The following is an 18,044-nucleotide window of genomic DNA, read 5'->3' as shown; positions in this document are numbered from 1 at the left end:
TGTCTGACTCTTTGTGACCGCATGGACTGTGTAGCCCACCAGGCACCTCTGTCCATGGGATTTCCCAGGCAAGAATACTGGAGTGGGTTTCCATTTCCAGTCTACTATTCTTAAATCTTTCACAGTCTTCTCTTCAGAGACATTGGAAATTTTATCAAAGCATAAAGTTCCCTTCATGATCTTTTTTAAAATTTTTATTTATTTTAATTGGAGGCTAATTACTTTACAATATTGTAGTGGTTTTTGCCATACATTGACATGAATCAGCCATGGGTGTACATGTGTTCCCCATCCTCTTTAAACTCTCTTACCACGCCCCCCACCACCCAGCACATCTTTGCAGGTACTTCTCTTCTTTTGCCTTGAGCAGAACCCTGACCTCCACCCCAGCATAATGGTTAAGAGTTAGCAGAATTTGAATCGCAGCTCTGCAATTTACTGAGAAGCTTTGAAAAACTAACTAGACCTCTTTGAGCCTCATTGTTCTCTCTAAAAAAAAAAAATAATAATAATAGACTTGGACTACATGAATAAACTTATCTTTCAGAATTTTTATGAGGATTACATGAGATGACGCAAGCATGAGATGACGGGTGTGTGCTGCTCAGTTGCTTCTGTCATGTCCAGCTCTTTGCGACCTAATGGACTGTAGCCCACCTCTGTCTGCGGGATTCTCCAGGCAAAAATACTGGAGTGGGTAGCCTTTCCCTTTTCCAGGGGATCTTCCCAAACCAGGGATCAAACCCAGGTCTCCCGCATTGCAGGCGGATTCTTTTTTTTTTTTTTTTAATACGCTTTATGTTTATTACATGTTTGAATGATAATATTTTGGCTACATTGGATTAGATAAAATATATTACTAAAATAATTTTACCTGTTTGCTTTATTTTACTTTTTTTTTTTTTTTTTTTACTGTACAATTCTGTATTGGTTTTGCCATACATTGACATGCAAAATAGATATTTCTCCAAAGAAGACATACGGATGGCTAACAAACACATGAAAAGATGCTCAACATCACTCATTATTAGAGAAATGCAAATCAGGCGGATTCTTTACCAGCTGAGTCACAAGGGAAGCCCGAGAATACTGGAATGAGCAGCCTTTCCCTTCTCCAGGGGATCTTCCTGACCCAGGAATCGAACCAGGATCTCCTGCATTACAGGCAGATTTTTTACCAACTGAGCTATGAGGGAAGTACACAGTTAACCTACAATGAATGTTAGTGTTGAATGTTTCCCCCTGGAAAAATGTTCCTTGTCACCCTACCCTCCACAAACCCCTGTCTCTCGCTCGGATTTCCATAGCACTCTGTGTGTGTATGCGTGCTAAGTTGCTTCGGATGTGTTGGACTCTTTGCAACACTTTAGACTGTAGCCTGTCAGCCGCTTCTGTCCATGGGATTCTCTAGACAAGAATTCTGGAATGAGTTGCCATGCCCCCCTCCAGGGGATCCTTCTGACCCGGGGATTGAACTCAGATTTCCGGCATTCAGCTGGTTTCTTTACTATTGAGCCACCAGGGAAGCCCCATAGCACTGTGTACACTCCTCAATCCCAGCTTCTGTCTGTATTATAGCCATCCACCAGTCTTGCCTCTAGATCAGCAGTCTTCAAAGCTTGGTCTTAGAAGTAGCAGTGCTAGCATCCCCTGGAAACTTGTTAGGAATGCAAATTCCTCGAGCCCACCCTAGGACTACTGAATAAAAAAGTCTGGGGCTAGGGCCCAGAAATCTGTTTTAACAGGGCCTCAATGTGAGTTCTGATATTCATACAGTTGATGGACACTGCTACACTGGGTATTTATGCCTGGGACCACATCCAGTTCATCTTGCAATGCCACCCAGCCCAGTGACTATTTGTCAAATGAAAAAAATGGATGAATGAATCCTGATGACAGTGTGGGGCCATTGAAGGATAGCCAGTAGGGGAATGTCATGGTCTGATTGCCTTTTAGAAAGTTACTTTTGTAGGCTGTATAGAGAAAAGATTATAGGCAGAAATTACTAGAGGCAACTGAATTTGCTTATAGGAAAATTATGATTTGAAAATCTAGATTTATTATGCAGGCAGGAAAAATAGTTATTTATAAAAAGAGTGCCTTGTTTTTCAATATATTCCATACAAAACAGTTTTAAAATATGTATTATACCATTCTATTGACAAGCAGTGTTTTATAAATTTGTTGGGGAAAGTAGGTATACCTATATGTTATAAATTTGTCAATAAATGTGTTCTCTCACAAATTATGATTTCATTAAAAAGTAGTTCCAGATATCTTACACATTTTTAGCATTTGTGGGTTTTCAAAGTGTGAAGCACAATCCTCTGCTTGGATTATGAAAGCAAAATTCTATAGCAAATAAGTATATTTAAAAATTAAAATGTTACTTAAATTTCAGGATTAACATAGAAATAAAAAAAGTTTCATGTTTGACTACATATTAGTATAGAGACTACATATTATTTATCTTTTTTGGATGGAAATTGAGTAAACAATCATCTAGAAATATTTCAACTAGAGGTTATTAATGCCCAAATTAAAAGAAAAGCAAATTTATATTAATGTATAGAATAAAGAGTAAAGCAAATCCAGATATATGACCTTTCAGAAAACTGTAAGACTGCAGAAGCCCCAAAGTTGCTCCCTATCATAATACTCATATTCCATCAGCAGATCCTCATCCCAACAACTGGGCAGGAATTGACCCAACTTAAATGTGGGAACAGTATGTGGACCTTCAACTCAGGTGAAGCTTTCATATTTTCTCTTGACCTCTAAGTCATCTTCTCTACAAATGAGACAAAGTAGAGACATCCATCACTTTGCCAACAAGGGTCCATATAGTCAGAGATATGGTTTTTCCATTAATCATGTACCAATGTGAGAGTTAGACCATAAAGAAGGCTGAGCACCAAAGAATTGATGCTTTTGAACAGTGGTGCTCAAGAATACTCTTGAGCAAGAAGATCAAGCCAGTCAATCCTAAAGGAAATCAACCCTGAATATTCACTGGAAGGACTGATCCTGAAGCTCCAATACTTTAGCCACCTGATGTAAAAAGCTCACTCATTAGAAAAGACCCTGATGCTGGGAAAGGTTGAGGGCAGAAAGAGAAGGGGGCAACAGAGGATGAGATGGTTGGATGGCATCACTGACTCAATGGACATGAGTTTGAGCAAACTCAAGGAGAAAGTGAAGGACAGGTAAGCCTGGCCTGCTGCAGTCCATGGAGTCACAAAGTGTCAGACCTGACTTAGTGAATGAATACACACAAAAGAAGGGTCATGAAGGAAGAAAGAACAGGAGACAATGAATGGAAAATATTGAAAAGCAAAAGGAGGTTGAGAACAATGGGCAGAAAGAGAAGGGATTTGGTGAGCAAAGAGAAGTCTACAGACAAAGGGTATGAGAGGCCAAGAATGACATGGGGTGGGGAGAGAGAGAGGTAGGGTTCTGAAGGTCTCAAAACTCTGGAGTCTCATATGAACCCTGGGTTTCCTATGGCCCTCTTAGGCCCAAGAGGTCACCTAGTTTTAGTAGTTGAAAGAAGTCAGTTGTTAGTAAATCTATAAATTTAATCCATTCAGCCAATTGGTTGTGATGGGCTCTGTGCTACTGTCTTCTCTTCTTGCCTCTACAGAAGGAGGGCTCCTTCTGCACCCAGCCAATTAAAAGACTCGGTCAAGTTGGTGGATCGGTTATTCAGAGAAAAGAGCTATCCTAAAGTGTTAAGGGTTGAGTAAATAAGATGACTTCTTAAAAGATTCCAAAGGAGAAGAACAAACAAAAAAAAATCCCATATGAAATGCTAACATTTTTACTATATTCACAAGAATATATTTTAAAAGATCAATAATGAGGTCTTCTAAACATTTTCAATTGCTCATTGGCTTTTCAAATGTTTATTCATATGAGCTGCCTATTTATATACCTTGTCCCTTTTTCATTGGTTTGTCTGTCTCTTTTATATTCAAATGTGTTTAAATATTGCAGATATCAACCCTTTGCCTGTGATATATGTTGCACATGTTTTCTCTTGTTCTAGTTTTTGACATTTAAACCTTAAATCCATCTGAAGTTTATTTTGGTGTTTCATACAAGACTGCAATCTAATGAGATTTTTTTTTTTTAATCTAGAAGTTAGACAATTTTCACAACACTATTTGTTGAATAATCCATCTATTCTTCATTCATCTGCAGTTCTTCCTTCTTAAGTCTCACAGGTGGTAAAATCCTTCTCAGGACCATCTATTGTGTTTTAGCCAATTGCTCTGTAAACTCTAGCACAGGAATTTAACTATTGTTGCATAATTTTTTTGTTTATACTTTTCAAAATTTCTTAGCCTTTCTCATATTTTCCTATCATGGCAGCTGCGATTTAGAATCATTTCACCAGGTAAAAACATAAATATTGACACATTATTGTAAAACATAAATTTTGTAAAATTTATGTAATTTTGTAAAAACATAAATATTATTGTGGTAGATGATGGATAGGTAGTGTGGATTTATGTACTGCATTAACCCTTCCTGCAGACATGTACTATGCCAGCTTCTCTAGTCGGCAACACTTTTATTGTGTACTTTGAAGTCCTTCCCAAGCCATAGGTCTCCAGGCAAAACAAGACTAGCCAACGTGATCTAGCAGTCATTCATTGTCTTTTGTTTGTCAGATTCCTTACCAACAACCATGTGAAAAAGCCCAGGCTCTTGGAGCTCACCCCTGTGTTCTCTGCAGGTTGTTTGGCAGAACCTTCTCATATGTGTCATCCTTTTCTACACTGTGTACTACGTGGTTCTGGGCATGTGCTGTGTGATGCTCAAGTAAGTACAATATCACCTTCAAACAATTCAAAAGGTCAGATCCAACACGAAAGAAATTCACATAGAATACTCAACGTGTATTGAATAAAGGGTGCAGATTTTTTCCCACGGTATATTTTCTTCATTTTTTTTTTTAAGTGAAACTAAGCAAATGTGTCATCTTTGAAAATGATACGAGTAGCAATCATGAAATGAATAGAACCAGGTAGGATTGTTCCTCTTATGAGGATGATCATAGAAAGAAAGTGAAGTTATTACTCCCTGGGCTGGTGTTGCATCAGAGATCAGAGGGCATTTGAACTAGAAGGGAATTTAGATATAATCTACATCCAATTTAAATATTTTCTGTAAATACTGGAAATAGCTTTAGACTGAGAGTCAGGAGATCTGCATTCCAGCCCAGGTTCTTACTAACTTCCTCAATCATCCTGACTAAGCCAGAGAGCTTCTCTTACTTCAATTATCTCCGTTTGTCAAGTGAAGGTAATAATCAAAAGAGAGTTATCATGAGGACCAAGTAATACATGTATTTTTAAAGATATTTTTAAGTGTGAGGCTTTTTTTTAAGGTATTTTTTCTTTGTCTTGTTAAGGTTGGATTTTATCTTTACAGATTTACTTGCCAATATATTGATTTCCTTGAAATACATTATGTATAGCTACAAAGAATTTCCTAGAAATTGATTGTTTATACAACTGAATTTTATTATGTAAGCAGGGAATTGGGACTTTTCAATTTCAGTGTGCAAATCAATGCCCAGAAATGATTATATTGACTTTTGCAGTGGGAATGATGCTATAAAGCTTGCTTGCAGGCAAGCCCCCTGAGGAGAAGTCTGGTATGTTCACACATAGTTTCAGCTATTGCCTGGGACTGGAGGTGGTGAGACAGTGCCTAGAGCAGTGAAGGTCTTAGAATAGTCAGAGTTCTCTGAGCATGGGATTCCAAGGGTTTGTAGTTAATGTGAATCAGAGGTGAGGAATTTGAAGTAACTTAAAGCCCCAGGAGGCAGATAACTGATTGACCAGTTGCACACAACCACAAACTTGGGCATGTTAGGAGATGCAGAGTTTATAGTCAGACTTAATTTTCTTTTTTTTCCATTTTAAATCATTTTACTTTTGTATTGATATATAGTTGGTTTACAATGTTGTGTTAGATTCTGGTGTATAACAAAGTGATTCAGATTTTTGTCCCATATAGATAATTACAAGATATTGAATATAGTTCCCTGTGCTATACAGTAGGTCCTTGTTGTTTATTTTATATGTAGTAGCATGTATCTGTTAATCCCAAGCTTGTAATTTATCCCTCTTCAAGCTTTTCCCCTTTGGTAACTGTAACTTTGTCTTCTATGTCTACTATGAAAATGTAGACTCATCTTATGTCTAATGTGAGTGTATACTCAGATTTTAGAACAGGAAGGGACCTCAGAGATTAATTGCTTCAATGTACAGGTAAGAAATGAAAGCTCAGAGAGGTTAAGCAACTGCCCAAGTTCACAGTTAATAGCATCATCAGAATTAGAGCTGGGCTCTGTTGCTTCCCAGTATATGCCCTCATCATAGTATGAGGTTTTACACCCACATTTGACGGAAGGGACCTCCAAGACTAGAGCTGAGACCTCAGATACAATGAAGTCCACTTGGAGAACAGACTTCATTGGACAAAGAAGACAGTGTGGATAAAGAAGATATTTGGCTTCCATTCAAGTCAGCCAGTTTTTAAATGTGCCACAAAGTGATTAAAGCTGACTTGTCCTTGTATGGGAACATTTGAGGTGCAAAATGTTAATGTGCAACCTTATGAACTACCTCCTCCAGAGTAAACTATTTTCGTTGTAACATCCTCAGGGTGTATGAGTTGGATGTCCTGGCACCATTTGATTTCAAAACAAATCCTTCATGGCTCAACACAAATTATAAAGGTAACTGGTTTTAGTTTCCAATCTTTGTTAATTAGTGAAATAAATGCCTCCAAAAATCAAAATAGTTTTTGTTTTAGAAAAATTTTAAAAATATCAAGCCTTCTTCTCAGCCATCTGTATCCTATATCTGACTCCAAAAATGTGGAAAAGTGCCATCATTTTTTTAAAAATGACTATTGCTAAAAGATTGAATAGGATGAAATAAGAAGATAGTTTTCCTAAATGAATTTTTATTTTAGTGATATTATGGATAAAATTTTGTGCATTAAATATTTTTCAAAGAAAAGGCAGAAAAATGGCTTAATGGAATGATGTAGAAAGATATTTGTGACATACGAAATGGAAAATAAAGACTACAAAAGAGTTTTTATAGTATAATTATTCATTTTTGTAGAATAGAGTAAAATACATCATGTCAGTGGTAAGAAATCTGGAGAATTATGCAACAAACTGTTATCTCCCAGCTGGAATGACAGAGGACTTTCATTTTCTGCTATGTACATTTCTGCTTAGTTTGATTTTTTTCCTTCCCCAAAATAGTGTAAAACTTGTTGCAAAGGAAAAATGATAAGACAGAATATAGTAGGAAAATTTTTTTATCTCTTTTAAACTTACTATTTTTGTTGAAATAATTATTCTTAACATTCTGTTAAATTTCTTCCCACACTTAAAAAAAAATGAATTGTGGATTCTTCGAACAGTGCAGTTCTTTAGAAAACCACTGGACATCTTTTTTTGGAACAAATATGCAAATATACAAAAATTGCCTGAAGCCAAATGTGACTTGTATAGGAAACTTGGTCAGCTAGAACTAGTGAATTTAAACTAAAAGTTTCAGAACAGCCTCTTCAAATGGGTAAGCTTTTTTCATGCCGTTATTGATTCAATTTGGGATAGACAAAGATATCTTAGGACAAGAAACTTTCATTCTAATGAGATATGAGTTCTAGCATTCTATCTTAACTTCTACTTCACACATTTCCCTGTTGAGGATTGAATTAACTTTTTCTTCCAAGTGGATCCACAAATGATAAAGAAATAGTCACAAGAAAGAGTTACATATGGGTTGTGTGTTTGGGGTAGAGAAAGAGATTTAAAATCCAACTGTTATTTAATTCTTGCATTTGAGATGGTTAGTGATAGATAGGACAGACACAGGCTTATTGGAGAAAGCTGTGTTTTGACATAGCAGAGATTAGTGAAAATCCTCAGAATGCCATGCGCAGTCAACGTTGTTCTCTCAAAAAACAACTAACATTTGTACAAAGATATCAATAAACCCTTAGCCTATTAGATCTTTAGTTTGGGGCTTGGAGAGATAAGTGTCATAACTCTTGAAAGTTATTGCTTTGAGCATCCAGACTTGTTTAATCTCGGAGATAAAATGTAAGAGTAATCTCAGAGCCTTGAGCATGTATTGAGGGGTCAGGCTCTTGTCTGTTTCAACAGTTTTGTTACCTAGGAGATCAGGCTTAGCAAGGACACTGAAAAGTGTCAGTCCTATTGAGACATTTGACTACTAACATCTTTCCCTTGCATCATAGAGATTGGATTATAAACTGTTTTTGTTCTAAAACAAAATCCTCTCAACAGTTTTTGAGATAGATATGATAGTAATCCATTTCCCAATTTATCAAGGAATAATTAGACTGACCTAGAGGTTATATTCCTACTCAAGGTCATAGCACTCTTAAGCTATAAGGTGAGACTAGAACACTGGTATCCTGACTTCAAATTTTGTATGACTTCCTTTAAATCATGCTGTCTCATATCATAGACAAAGCACAATCCTCCTCTATCAATATATGTAAATACAGTTTGTTCAAGACTGAAATCACTGTCTCTAAGCAGCTGCAAGTTAACTTGTAAAATCTGTAAATACTGATAAAATAGGCATCTCTATTTCCTTATAGTAACATGGAGGCTCCGTGAGCCACTGGTGAAGGCAGAAATGGAGATGTGATGGGAAGAGCTAACAGCAATACGATACCTCTGTATAGCTCCTTCCACAGCCTTGAGTCCCAGAGATCAGGACATGCTATAATTGTAATTCCATACAATACAAAAGGAGCTAGTAGGAGTCCTCCATTCAATTTTAGAAATCTGTTGAGTTGAATGAAGTAGAATTGAAGAGGAATAAGTGTGAGGTCTTTTAAGAGGCTAGCACCTGAGACTTCCTTACTTATTTCATGTCTTGCTGACCCACTAGGCAATGGCTGGCGTGTCTGTTAATAAATTACTTCTGCACAATAACAGATCATGTGACTATTTTAATTTTAGCTTTGAAAGCAAAAAAAAAAAAAAAGTAAAATAGCCTGCCTAGACTGATCAATTCGTTAATTATTTATATGAGCATACCTATCATTTTCTGTGTTTTAAAAGCAAGGTAACTTTTATGGAAATTGATATCATTATGAAGGAACCTTGGTGGTATGTCACATGTATTTTCATTTTGAAGTTTGATGAATCTCATCTTTGGAACCACCACAATCTTAAGATCTATATCAAGGAAAAAGGCAAAGGTTGACTCTTCACATGTTCAAGGCTTTTAGAGATTTATGGTACTGACCTAGGAATAACTAGCTCTTTATATATGTTCAGGGAAAGCACTCTGAAAAAGCATTCTGGATTTAGAAAAGTACTTCCATCCACACAAGTCATTTATGAGACGTTCTTTCATCCATGGTTATCCATTATGTTTCCCAGATGACTATCTGAACATACCCTTTTATTACAAAGACACAAAGGAACTCATTTCCAAGTAAGGCAATAACTGGTACTAAAGAAACATTATTGTTCAATAAACTATTAACATTTTTTTTCTGAAAATCCAGAGCTGAATTTTTCATTAGTTTTTAATATATCTTCAAATGAGATTTGAAATCTAGTTACAGATCAGTTACTTTGTAACTTTTCTTTATTGTATTTACCTTCTAAAATGCTAAATATAAAGAATATAAACAGAAATTATGTACTGTTATTTCTCTATAAGTCCAACATTTATTAACAGATGGAATATTTTTAAAGTTCTTATTCAAATTTGAGGAATGTTAAGAGATGGAATGTTAAAAGTTTCTTATAAAAATTTTTTGCAGAATAAGTTGTGGTGGTCCTGTTACTAATTGTGTTTTAGAATTATTAATTGCTCTAATTCCCAATAATTCTATTCTTCCTTTTATTTGCAGTTCTTTTAGTCTCAACAGAGGTCACCTACTTTGTTTGTGGATTACTTTTCGTTCTGGTAGTGGAAGAGTGGGTTTGGGATTATGGTATTTCAGTAACTATTCTTCATGTTGCCATCACTTCAACTGGTAAGCAAACTAAAATAAAGGAAACAAAATGCATTCAATCGGGATATTGTACCTAAATCGACATATAAGAGTAAAACTTTGTTGTATTCATAGTGTCCTCTGGTGGAGAAATAATAAAAACTGATGATAAAATTTCTTCATCACCTCCTTCACACTTTCTCCCCCATCAGTTTCCTCTACCATTTCCTCAGAGAGGTTTTGATTAGCTACATTTGTCCAATTCAAAACTGTATTGAACTGTTCAGTTCAGTTCAGTCGCTCAGTTGTATCCAACTCCTTGCGACCCCGTAAATCGCAGCAGGCCACGACTCCCTGTCCATCACCAACTCCCAGAGTTCACTCAAACATGTTCATCAAGTAGGTGATGCCATCCAGCCATCTCATCCTCTGTCGTCCCCTTCTCCTCCTGCCCCCAATCCCTCCCAGCATCAGGGTCTTTTCCAATGAGTCAACTCTTCGCATCAGGTGGCCAAAGTACTAGAGTTTCAGCTTTAGCATCATTCCTTCCAATGAACACCCAGGACTGATCCCCTTGAGGATGGACTGGCTGGAGTTCCTTGCAATCCAAGGGACTCTCAAAAGCATCAATTCTACAGTGCTCAGCTTAGCTTTCTTCACAGTCCAACTCTCACATCCATACAGGACCACTGGAAAAACCATAGCCTTGACTAGAAGGACCTTTGTTGGCAAAGGAATGTCTCTGCTTTTGAATATGTTATCTAGGTTGGTCATAACTTTCCTTCTAAGGAGTAAGCGTCTTTTAATTTCATGGCTGCAAGTAACTTCTGCAGTGATTTTGGAGCCCCCCAAAATAAAGTCTGACACTGTTTCCCCATCTATCTGCCATGAGGTGATGGGACCAGATGCCATGATCTTCATTTTATGAAAGTTGAGCTTTAAGCCAACTTTTTCACTCTCCCCTTTCACTTTCATCAAGAGGCTTTTTAGTTCCTCTTCACTTTCTGCCGTAAGGGTGGTGTCATCCGCATATCTGAGGTTATTGATATTTCTCCTGGCAATCTTGATTCCAGCTTGTGCTTCTTCCAGCCCAACGTGTCTCAGAGTACATCATGAGATGTACTCTGCATATAAGTTAAATAAGCAGGAGGACAATATGCAGCCTTGACGTATTCCTTTTCCTATTTGGAACCAGTCTGTTGTTCCATGTCCATTTCTAACTGTTGCTTCCTGACCTGCATACAGGTTTCTCAAGAGGCATGTCAGGTGGTCTGGTATTCCCATCTCTTTCAGAATTTTCCACAGTTGATTGTGATCCACACAGTCAAAGGCTTTGGCATAGTCAATAAAGCAGAAATAGATCTTTTTCTGGAACTCTCTTGCTTTTTCCATGATCCAGCAGATGTTGGCAATTTGATCTCTGGTTCCTCTGCTCTTTCTAAAACCAGCTTGAACATCTGGAAGTTCATGATTCACGTATTGCTGAAGCCTGGCTTGGAGAATTTTAAGCATTACTTTACTAGCGTGTGAGATGAGTGCAATTGTGCAATAGTTTGAGCATTCTTTGACATTGCCCTCCTTTGGGATTGGAATGAAAACTGACCTTTTCCAGTCCTGTGGCCACTGCTGAGTTTTCCAAATTTGCTGGCATATTGAGTGCTGCACTTTCACAGCATCATCTTTCAGGATTTGAAATAGCTCAACTGGAATTCCATCACCTCCACTAGCTTTGTTCATAGTGATGCTTTCTAAGGCCCACTTGACTTCACATTCCAGGATGTCTGGCTCTAGGTGAGTGATCACACCATCATGATCATCTGGGTCATGAAGATCTTTTTTGTACAGTTCTCCTGTGTATTCTTGCCACCTCTTCTTAATATCTTCTGCTTCTGTTAGGTTCGTACCATTTCTGTCCTTTATCGAGTCCATCTTTGCATGAAATATTCCCTTGGTATCTCTAATTTTCTTGAAGAGATATCTAGTCTTTTCCATTCTGTTGTTTTCCTCTATTTCTTTGCATTGATCTCTGAGGAAGGCTTTCTTATCTCTCCTTGCTATTCTTTGGAACTCTGCATTCAAATGGGTGTATCTTTCCTTTTCTCCTTTGCTTTTCACTTCTCTTCCTTTCACAGCTATTTGTAAGGCCTCCCCAGACAGCCATTTTGCTTTTTTGCATTTCTTTTCCATGGGGATGGTCTTGATTCCTGTCTCCTGTGCAATGTCACAAACCTCCATCCATAGTTCATCAGGCACTCTGTCTCTCAGATCTAGTCCCTTCAATCTACTTCTCACTTCCACTGTATAATCATAAGGGATTTGATTTAGGTCATATCTGAATGGTCTAGTGGTTTTCCCTACTTTCTTCAGTTTAAGTTTGAATTAGGCAATAAGGAGTTCATGATCTGAGCCACAGTCAGCTCCCGGTCTTGTTTGTGCTGACTGTATAGAGCTTCTCCATCTTTGGCTGCAAAGAATATAATCAATCTGATTTCAGTGTTGACTATCTGGTGATGTCCATGTGTAGAGTCTTCTCTTGTGTTGTTGGAAGAGGGTATTGAAATGTAGCAGTTTCCTATTCTCTCTCATTCAACTTTTTATCAGTTGCTCCCATTCAACTTGCTATCAGTTGTAAAGGGTTTGCCGCTGTTAGAATTCTTTCCCTCCAAATCCTTTCTTGAAGCAGATATTGGCCAAAGACTGGGAGCTAGGGCCTGAGGAAATCTGTACTTCCAGGCTTGCAAACTTCCTAATAATTATTTTAACAAAAATATGACTTCCCTTGTGGCTCAGTGGTAAAGAATCTGCTTGCCAGTGCAGGAAACGCAGGTTCAGTCCCTAGGTAGGGAAGATCTCCTGGAGAAGGAAATGGCAACCTGCTGCAGTATTCTTGCCTGGGAAATCCCTAGGGCATAGGAGCCTGGTGGGCTACAGCCCATGGGGTCTCAAGAGTCAAACACAACTTAGCGACTAAACCACTACCACCACCAGGTTCTAAGACTAAAGGATTTTTATTTTTACTTGTGAGCTTTGGAGTTTGAATAAAACAGATTCAAATCCCAGTCCTAACTTTCTGTCAGATGTTTGTCTGAGGCAAGATATAACATCATTTATATTGCTAGACATAATTTCCTCATCTACAAAATGGGTGGTGTCTTGTGAAGCTTGTGTGAGAGCAGCTGTCTGACATGGCGTTTGGCCTATAATTACTGAGTAAAGGTAATTTTATCGATTCCTTCATCCATTTATTCAAGGTTTACTCTTCCCTTGTAACTTTATTTCTTACTGCCTTCCATTATTAAAGAGAAATACATTAGTAAAAGCATGAGTGGTAATCAACCACAAGTTATAACTCAACGTTATTATTATTTATTAACTACTTATGTTTAGTTGCTCAGTCATGACTGACTCTGTGATCCTGTCAACTGTAGTCCACCAGGCTCTTCTGTCCATGGAATTTCCCGGGCAAGAATACTGGAGTAGGTTGCCATTTCCCAGTTATCTCTCCCAGTTATCTTCCTGGCCCATGGATCAAACCCACGCATCTTTCATCAAAGGTGGATTATTTACCACTGAGCCCGATAATTGATTGGCAACCCTAATTACATGAGAATAACCAGTTTTGATGTGAAGTCATCCTCACTGAAATCCCTCAAACTATTGCCTAAGGTTCACTGAAGGATGCGTGACTGCATGCTCCTGATTCAACAGGCCTTCATATTGAAGGAATAGAGCCCTGGAATTCCCACAGGTCGCAGTAGGACTTAGGAGTCAACTCTTGTTTTCTCTGGAATCCATGGGCTGTCCTCTTGCTGCAGGAGATTGTGTTTAACTACTATGTAACTACTTAAATATCACTCATATTTTCAGTGCTCTGATCTATTGATGGGGATAATCAGTCTCTGACTTAAGAACACACAATTTCAAAATGAATTGCTATGTCTCAGCCTCAGTGCTATTAGAAAATGCCAGTACATCAATCTCCTAGCATCAGTTTCCTCAGATACAAACTCTTTTAGTAACTTGGAGGACCAGTGAAGCCCATCTCAAATTCTCTATTTTACTTTGGGGTTTAAGTTTTCCTGGAAGACAGTCATAGGATATTTGTAAGAAAGATTTTGGAGCATATGGTGGCTCAGTCTTCAGGGTCTCAGCCTTCAGACAATAGGTTTTCTGGATCCAGAGAAGTTACAAGTTAATCATTCAATACATGGCACATAAAAAACACTTTAAAAATATTGCTCAATAGATCTTTCAGAGGAAAGTCACCCAGAACTCCAGAGGGCCAGGTACTGGGGATTCAGAACAGTTTTAGGATCATTTCTGCTGCATATGACTTCAAGTCGACCGTGTGAATTTGATCTGAGAATCTGACAGATCATGACATCATTCCTAGGAGAGGAGTTTCAAATACTTGACTTAACAAATGACCTTTTTAGACAATGACTTAAGTACCACTTTGGCGCTACTTGATTTCATGAATTTAGACAAGATTTCTCTTTGTTATGAAGATATGATTTGACCAAACAAGTATTTCTTCATGAGTAAAACAATAATGTGTATTTCAAAAATGAACAAGACCTTTTTCTTTTCTATTGCAGTTATGCTGGAATTCCCCTTGACGTCACATTGGTGGGCTGCCTTAGGTATATATAGAGAGATTAGATATAGATATATATTATATAAATATATATATTATATAAATATATATATTATATACATATATATGATATATATATTATATACATATATATGATACATATACATGATACTTATTTAATAGAAATATATATTTATAAATAAACTAGTGGCATAAAATATTTTTATGGGGGTCAGATAATTGGACCAGATTAGTCAATGGTTTTATCATTCTAGGATAAAACATTGGATATATATTTGTGACATATTCTTTTAGTTATCTTTCTCCATGAATGACAATATAGTCTTTATAGTAGTACAGAAGAAAGAAAACTATTTTATCTCAATTTTTTTTATCCACCAATTGAACAACTGAATTCATCAGTCACATACGTACTAAGAAAATTAGCCAAGTAAAAGACTTCTCTAAAGCTTTTTCTTTAGATTAAGCCAGACACTGGCCTCAAAATATTTTTAGATTTTCTCTTTTCAGTAAGCTTGGCAATAGTTGTTATCTAATTATTGTCATGCTTATCAATGAGAAATGGGAATGCAGCACTTTACCACATTCTTTCTCCTAAAGTTATCTACTTTTAGTACCAGTATTATTTATATTATTTACTAACCCCCTTCCCTCAAGTTTAATTCTCTACTTACCTTGCATATCCATAATTCTCCAATATTGTTTAGTGCATACAGAAAACACTTGTAGAAAGTAGATTTTTTATTTTGCATAAACCTTCCCAAGATGTCAATTTTTAATAAATCAGAAAATATGATACCGAAAGAAATACTTTAATGAGCCCAAGTGGAAATCATCTTGTCTCTGTGGAAAACAAGAACTTCTCTCTGGGGATTTTATTTACAGTACTACAAAATTTATTGAGGCCTAGCCAGCTTAGTCACATATCAAATGCAACCCTGATGACAAGGAAAGTCAACTTTGGCATAATGAAAGAACTTATAGAATTTGCTAAAATAATTGGGTAACGATTTCAGTTTCAATAATCAAGTTTGGATTCCTCAGAGGACACTTGCCCAATGATGTCCAAGGTAGCCTTCTTTGGTTTTTCTTTGCATTAACAATTTAAAAGTAAGAGAATAGTGGCTAAACATCTTGGAAATTCTATCTTGTGGTCTCACACTGGATGTGCGTCTTTGTGTGGGGAAGTTGTGTGGTCCTGCCAGGCCTCTGACTCACAAAGGGCACTTACCTCAGCAACTTTTACTTTTCATGGGAGTTACGGAGTTACTGCCTTGCAAGGAACAACAGATTTATGGGAGCCCTGTAAGGCTAGATTAATATTTTAAAACAAACAAGAATCATTAGGCCAATGAAATCAGAGCTAAAGGCCTTTTCATAAAACCAAATATCTCAGGTAGGTGGAATTCTTGTGTTCAAAATCTTTTCTCTACTCAAAAATAGTTTCCACATTAGTAAGCACGTTTTTCTTTTACAATTAGAGGGGGAAAATATCTTATAAAGAATATTTTAAAATAGCAACAACACAAACAAATTGCAGGTCACATGAGCTAAAAGAATTGAGCACTGTAAATTCCTTGGCATGTGCTTTGACTCTGTTGTCTTTGAATTTCTGAGTTTTAAGAGCTCCTTAACATTAATTTGACAGAACCATGTACCTATTCCCTGAAGGAAGTTTTGAATTTCAATAATTTACCAGCACAGAATACATACCTACTCTCTTTTAGCTGAATCTATAAACTCCTCTTTTGCAAATGCTGTGTCAGTTTCAGGAACATTATTTTAGTCATGATGATTGTTCTTATTCATAATCTCACCAATGAATTATTCATTATTAGTAGTTAACCAAAACTTCCCTTTCATTACTTGCAGGATTCGGCTTAATTTCAATGATATGTGGAGGCCAGACTTTAGCATACTGTTTGTTCAAAGATAATTTTATCTATCCAGATCTGGATGATTTCTAACAGAACAGCCAATTCTATGTTATTACATATATGGTATCCAAGCTAGACTGTATTTTTTCTTCACACCTATTTTCAAGGTTGAATTTATTCTAGATACATTTTAACTGTAATAAGACTAGATGCTTTTTAACTGTAAAAAGAAACAAGAGAAATTAATGGAGAGCAAACGAATCCTAGTAAAGAATTCATGAGCAAAATATGCAAAGTCATAAATACAGTGTTTCCCAAAGTATATTCCATAGAACCCTAGTTCCAAACAATGTTAATAATGCCTTGCAAAGAAAAGTTTCATGTTTAAGTATATTAGTAAAACAGGCTTATTTATTTTGGACTTCTTAGAATCTTTAACATGCTATTGTGAACACAGCATCACTAAGTAGTAGTTGATAACCTCATGTGTTGTTTCTCAAACATATTTGACCAGAGGCACAGTTTAGAAAATGCTCATACGTCATGTGGAAACTATAACATAGAAAAAGGCAGATTTGAAATTACTGCAAATCCTTGTAACCAGAATTAGATTCTTATTATTGTCCCACAGTATCTGTTAGAGCACTTCTTATGAGAATATTGCCTTCTAAAAAGCGTTAGTGCCTACATCTTTCTTTAGATTATGGTGTTTTAACACAATACTTCTCAAAATTTAATGTGTATTTGAGTCACCTGGAGGTCTTGTTACAGTGTGGATTTTGGTTTAGAAGGGGTGGAATGGAGCATGAAATTCTGTATTCCTAACAATTATTGGGAAATGCCTGTGCTGCTGGTCCACGGACCACACTTTAAGAAGTAAGGTCTCAGCAGTTTGAACGATGTATTTTTTAAGGTTATCTAGCTCTGTACTGTCATCCTATGGTTTTTATATCATGGTTATTCAATAAATGCTTGTTGAATTGTATTAAAACTGAGCTGAGTTAAATTTATATATCTAAAATTTATATGTTTAAGACATATTTATATGTCAAATATTTCCCACTTTTTAGTACAACTAAAGATGTCCATATACAAAAGAAATGCACAACATGGTTACGATTAAAATGTAAGCATAGGAAAAATGATAGGAAAGTGACAACCCTCCTTGTCCCCCAACCCCCACCCCCAACACACACACTCCCACAAAAACATCTTGGGAAACAATTAGAAACTATCTCTAGAATTGTTTCCAAAATGGATCTTTTTATCCTAAAAGTCTATTTCTTCCTTAAAGACATGCATTCAACCTCTAAGAAACGTCATGCTAATTGTATATATTCCAGATAACCTTCCAAAAACTACTTTGTGTTCATCAGTTATTTGTTAAATAATTTAAGCTTCTTGTGCACATGTAAGTATGAAAATAATGATACTGTCTCCCTTTCTTCTGTCTCACATCTACTGACTCACACAAATTTTTGTTTTCCATCCATTATCTCATTCTTCCTGTTAATTTCCTTCAAAAT

The 18,044-nt window shown here is 36.6% G+C and overlaps 1 protein-coding gene across 1 annotated transcript in view; it reads left to right on the top strand.

Moving 5' to 3' along the window:
• The window catches only part of TMEM244 (transmembrane protein 244), a 36,123-nt gene extending 18,620 nt beyond the window's left edge, over positions 1-17,503 (top strand). Inside the window, exons 2-6 of the mRNA XM_040238877.1 lie at positions 4,742-4,827; positions 6,681-6,754; positions 9,940-10,065; positions 14,622-14,666; positions 16,514-17,503. Coding sequence (XP_040094811.1) covers positions 4,742-4,827; positions 6,681-6,754; positions 9,940-10,065; positions 14,622-14,666; positions 16,514-16,608 — 426 coding nt within the window. The 3' untranslated portion in view covers positions 16,609-17,503. The remainder of the gene's footprint in view (positions 1-4,741; positions 4,828-6,680; positions 6,755-9,939; positions 10,066-14,621; positions 14,667-16,513) is intronic.
• Positions 17,504-18,044: the final 541 nt, after the last annotated feature.

The sequence above is a fragment of the Oryx dammah genome, unplaced genomic scaffold, assembly GCF_014754425.2.
Source record: "Oryx dammah isolate SB20612 unplaced genomic scaffold, SCBI_Odam_1.1 HiC_scaffold_4, whole genome shotgun sequence".
NCBI classification, from domain to species: domain Eukaryota; kingdom Metazoa; phylum Chordata; class Mammalia; order Artiodactyla; family Bovidae; genus Oryx; species Oryx dammah.
The sequence above is the reverse complement of the archived record's forward strand: the minus strand, read 5'-3'. Positions and strand labels throughout refer to the sequence as shown.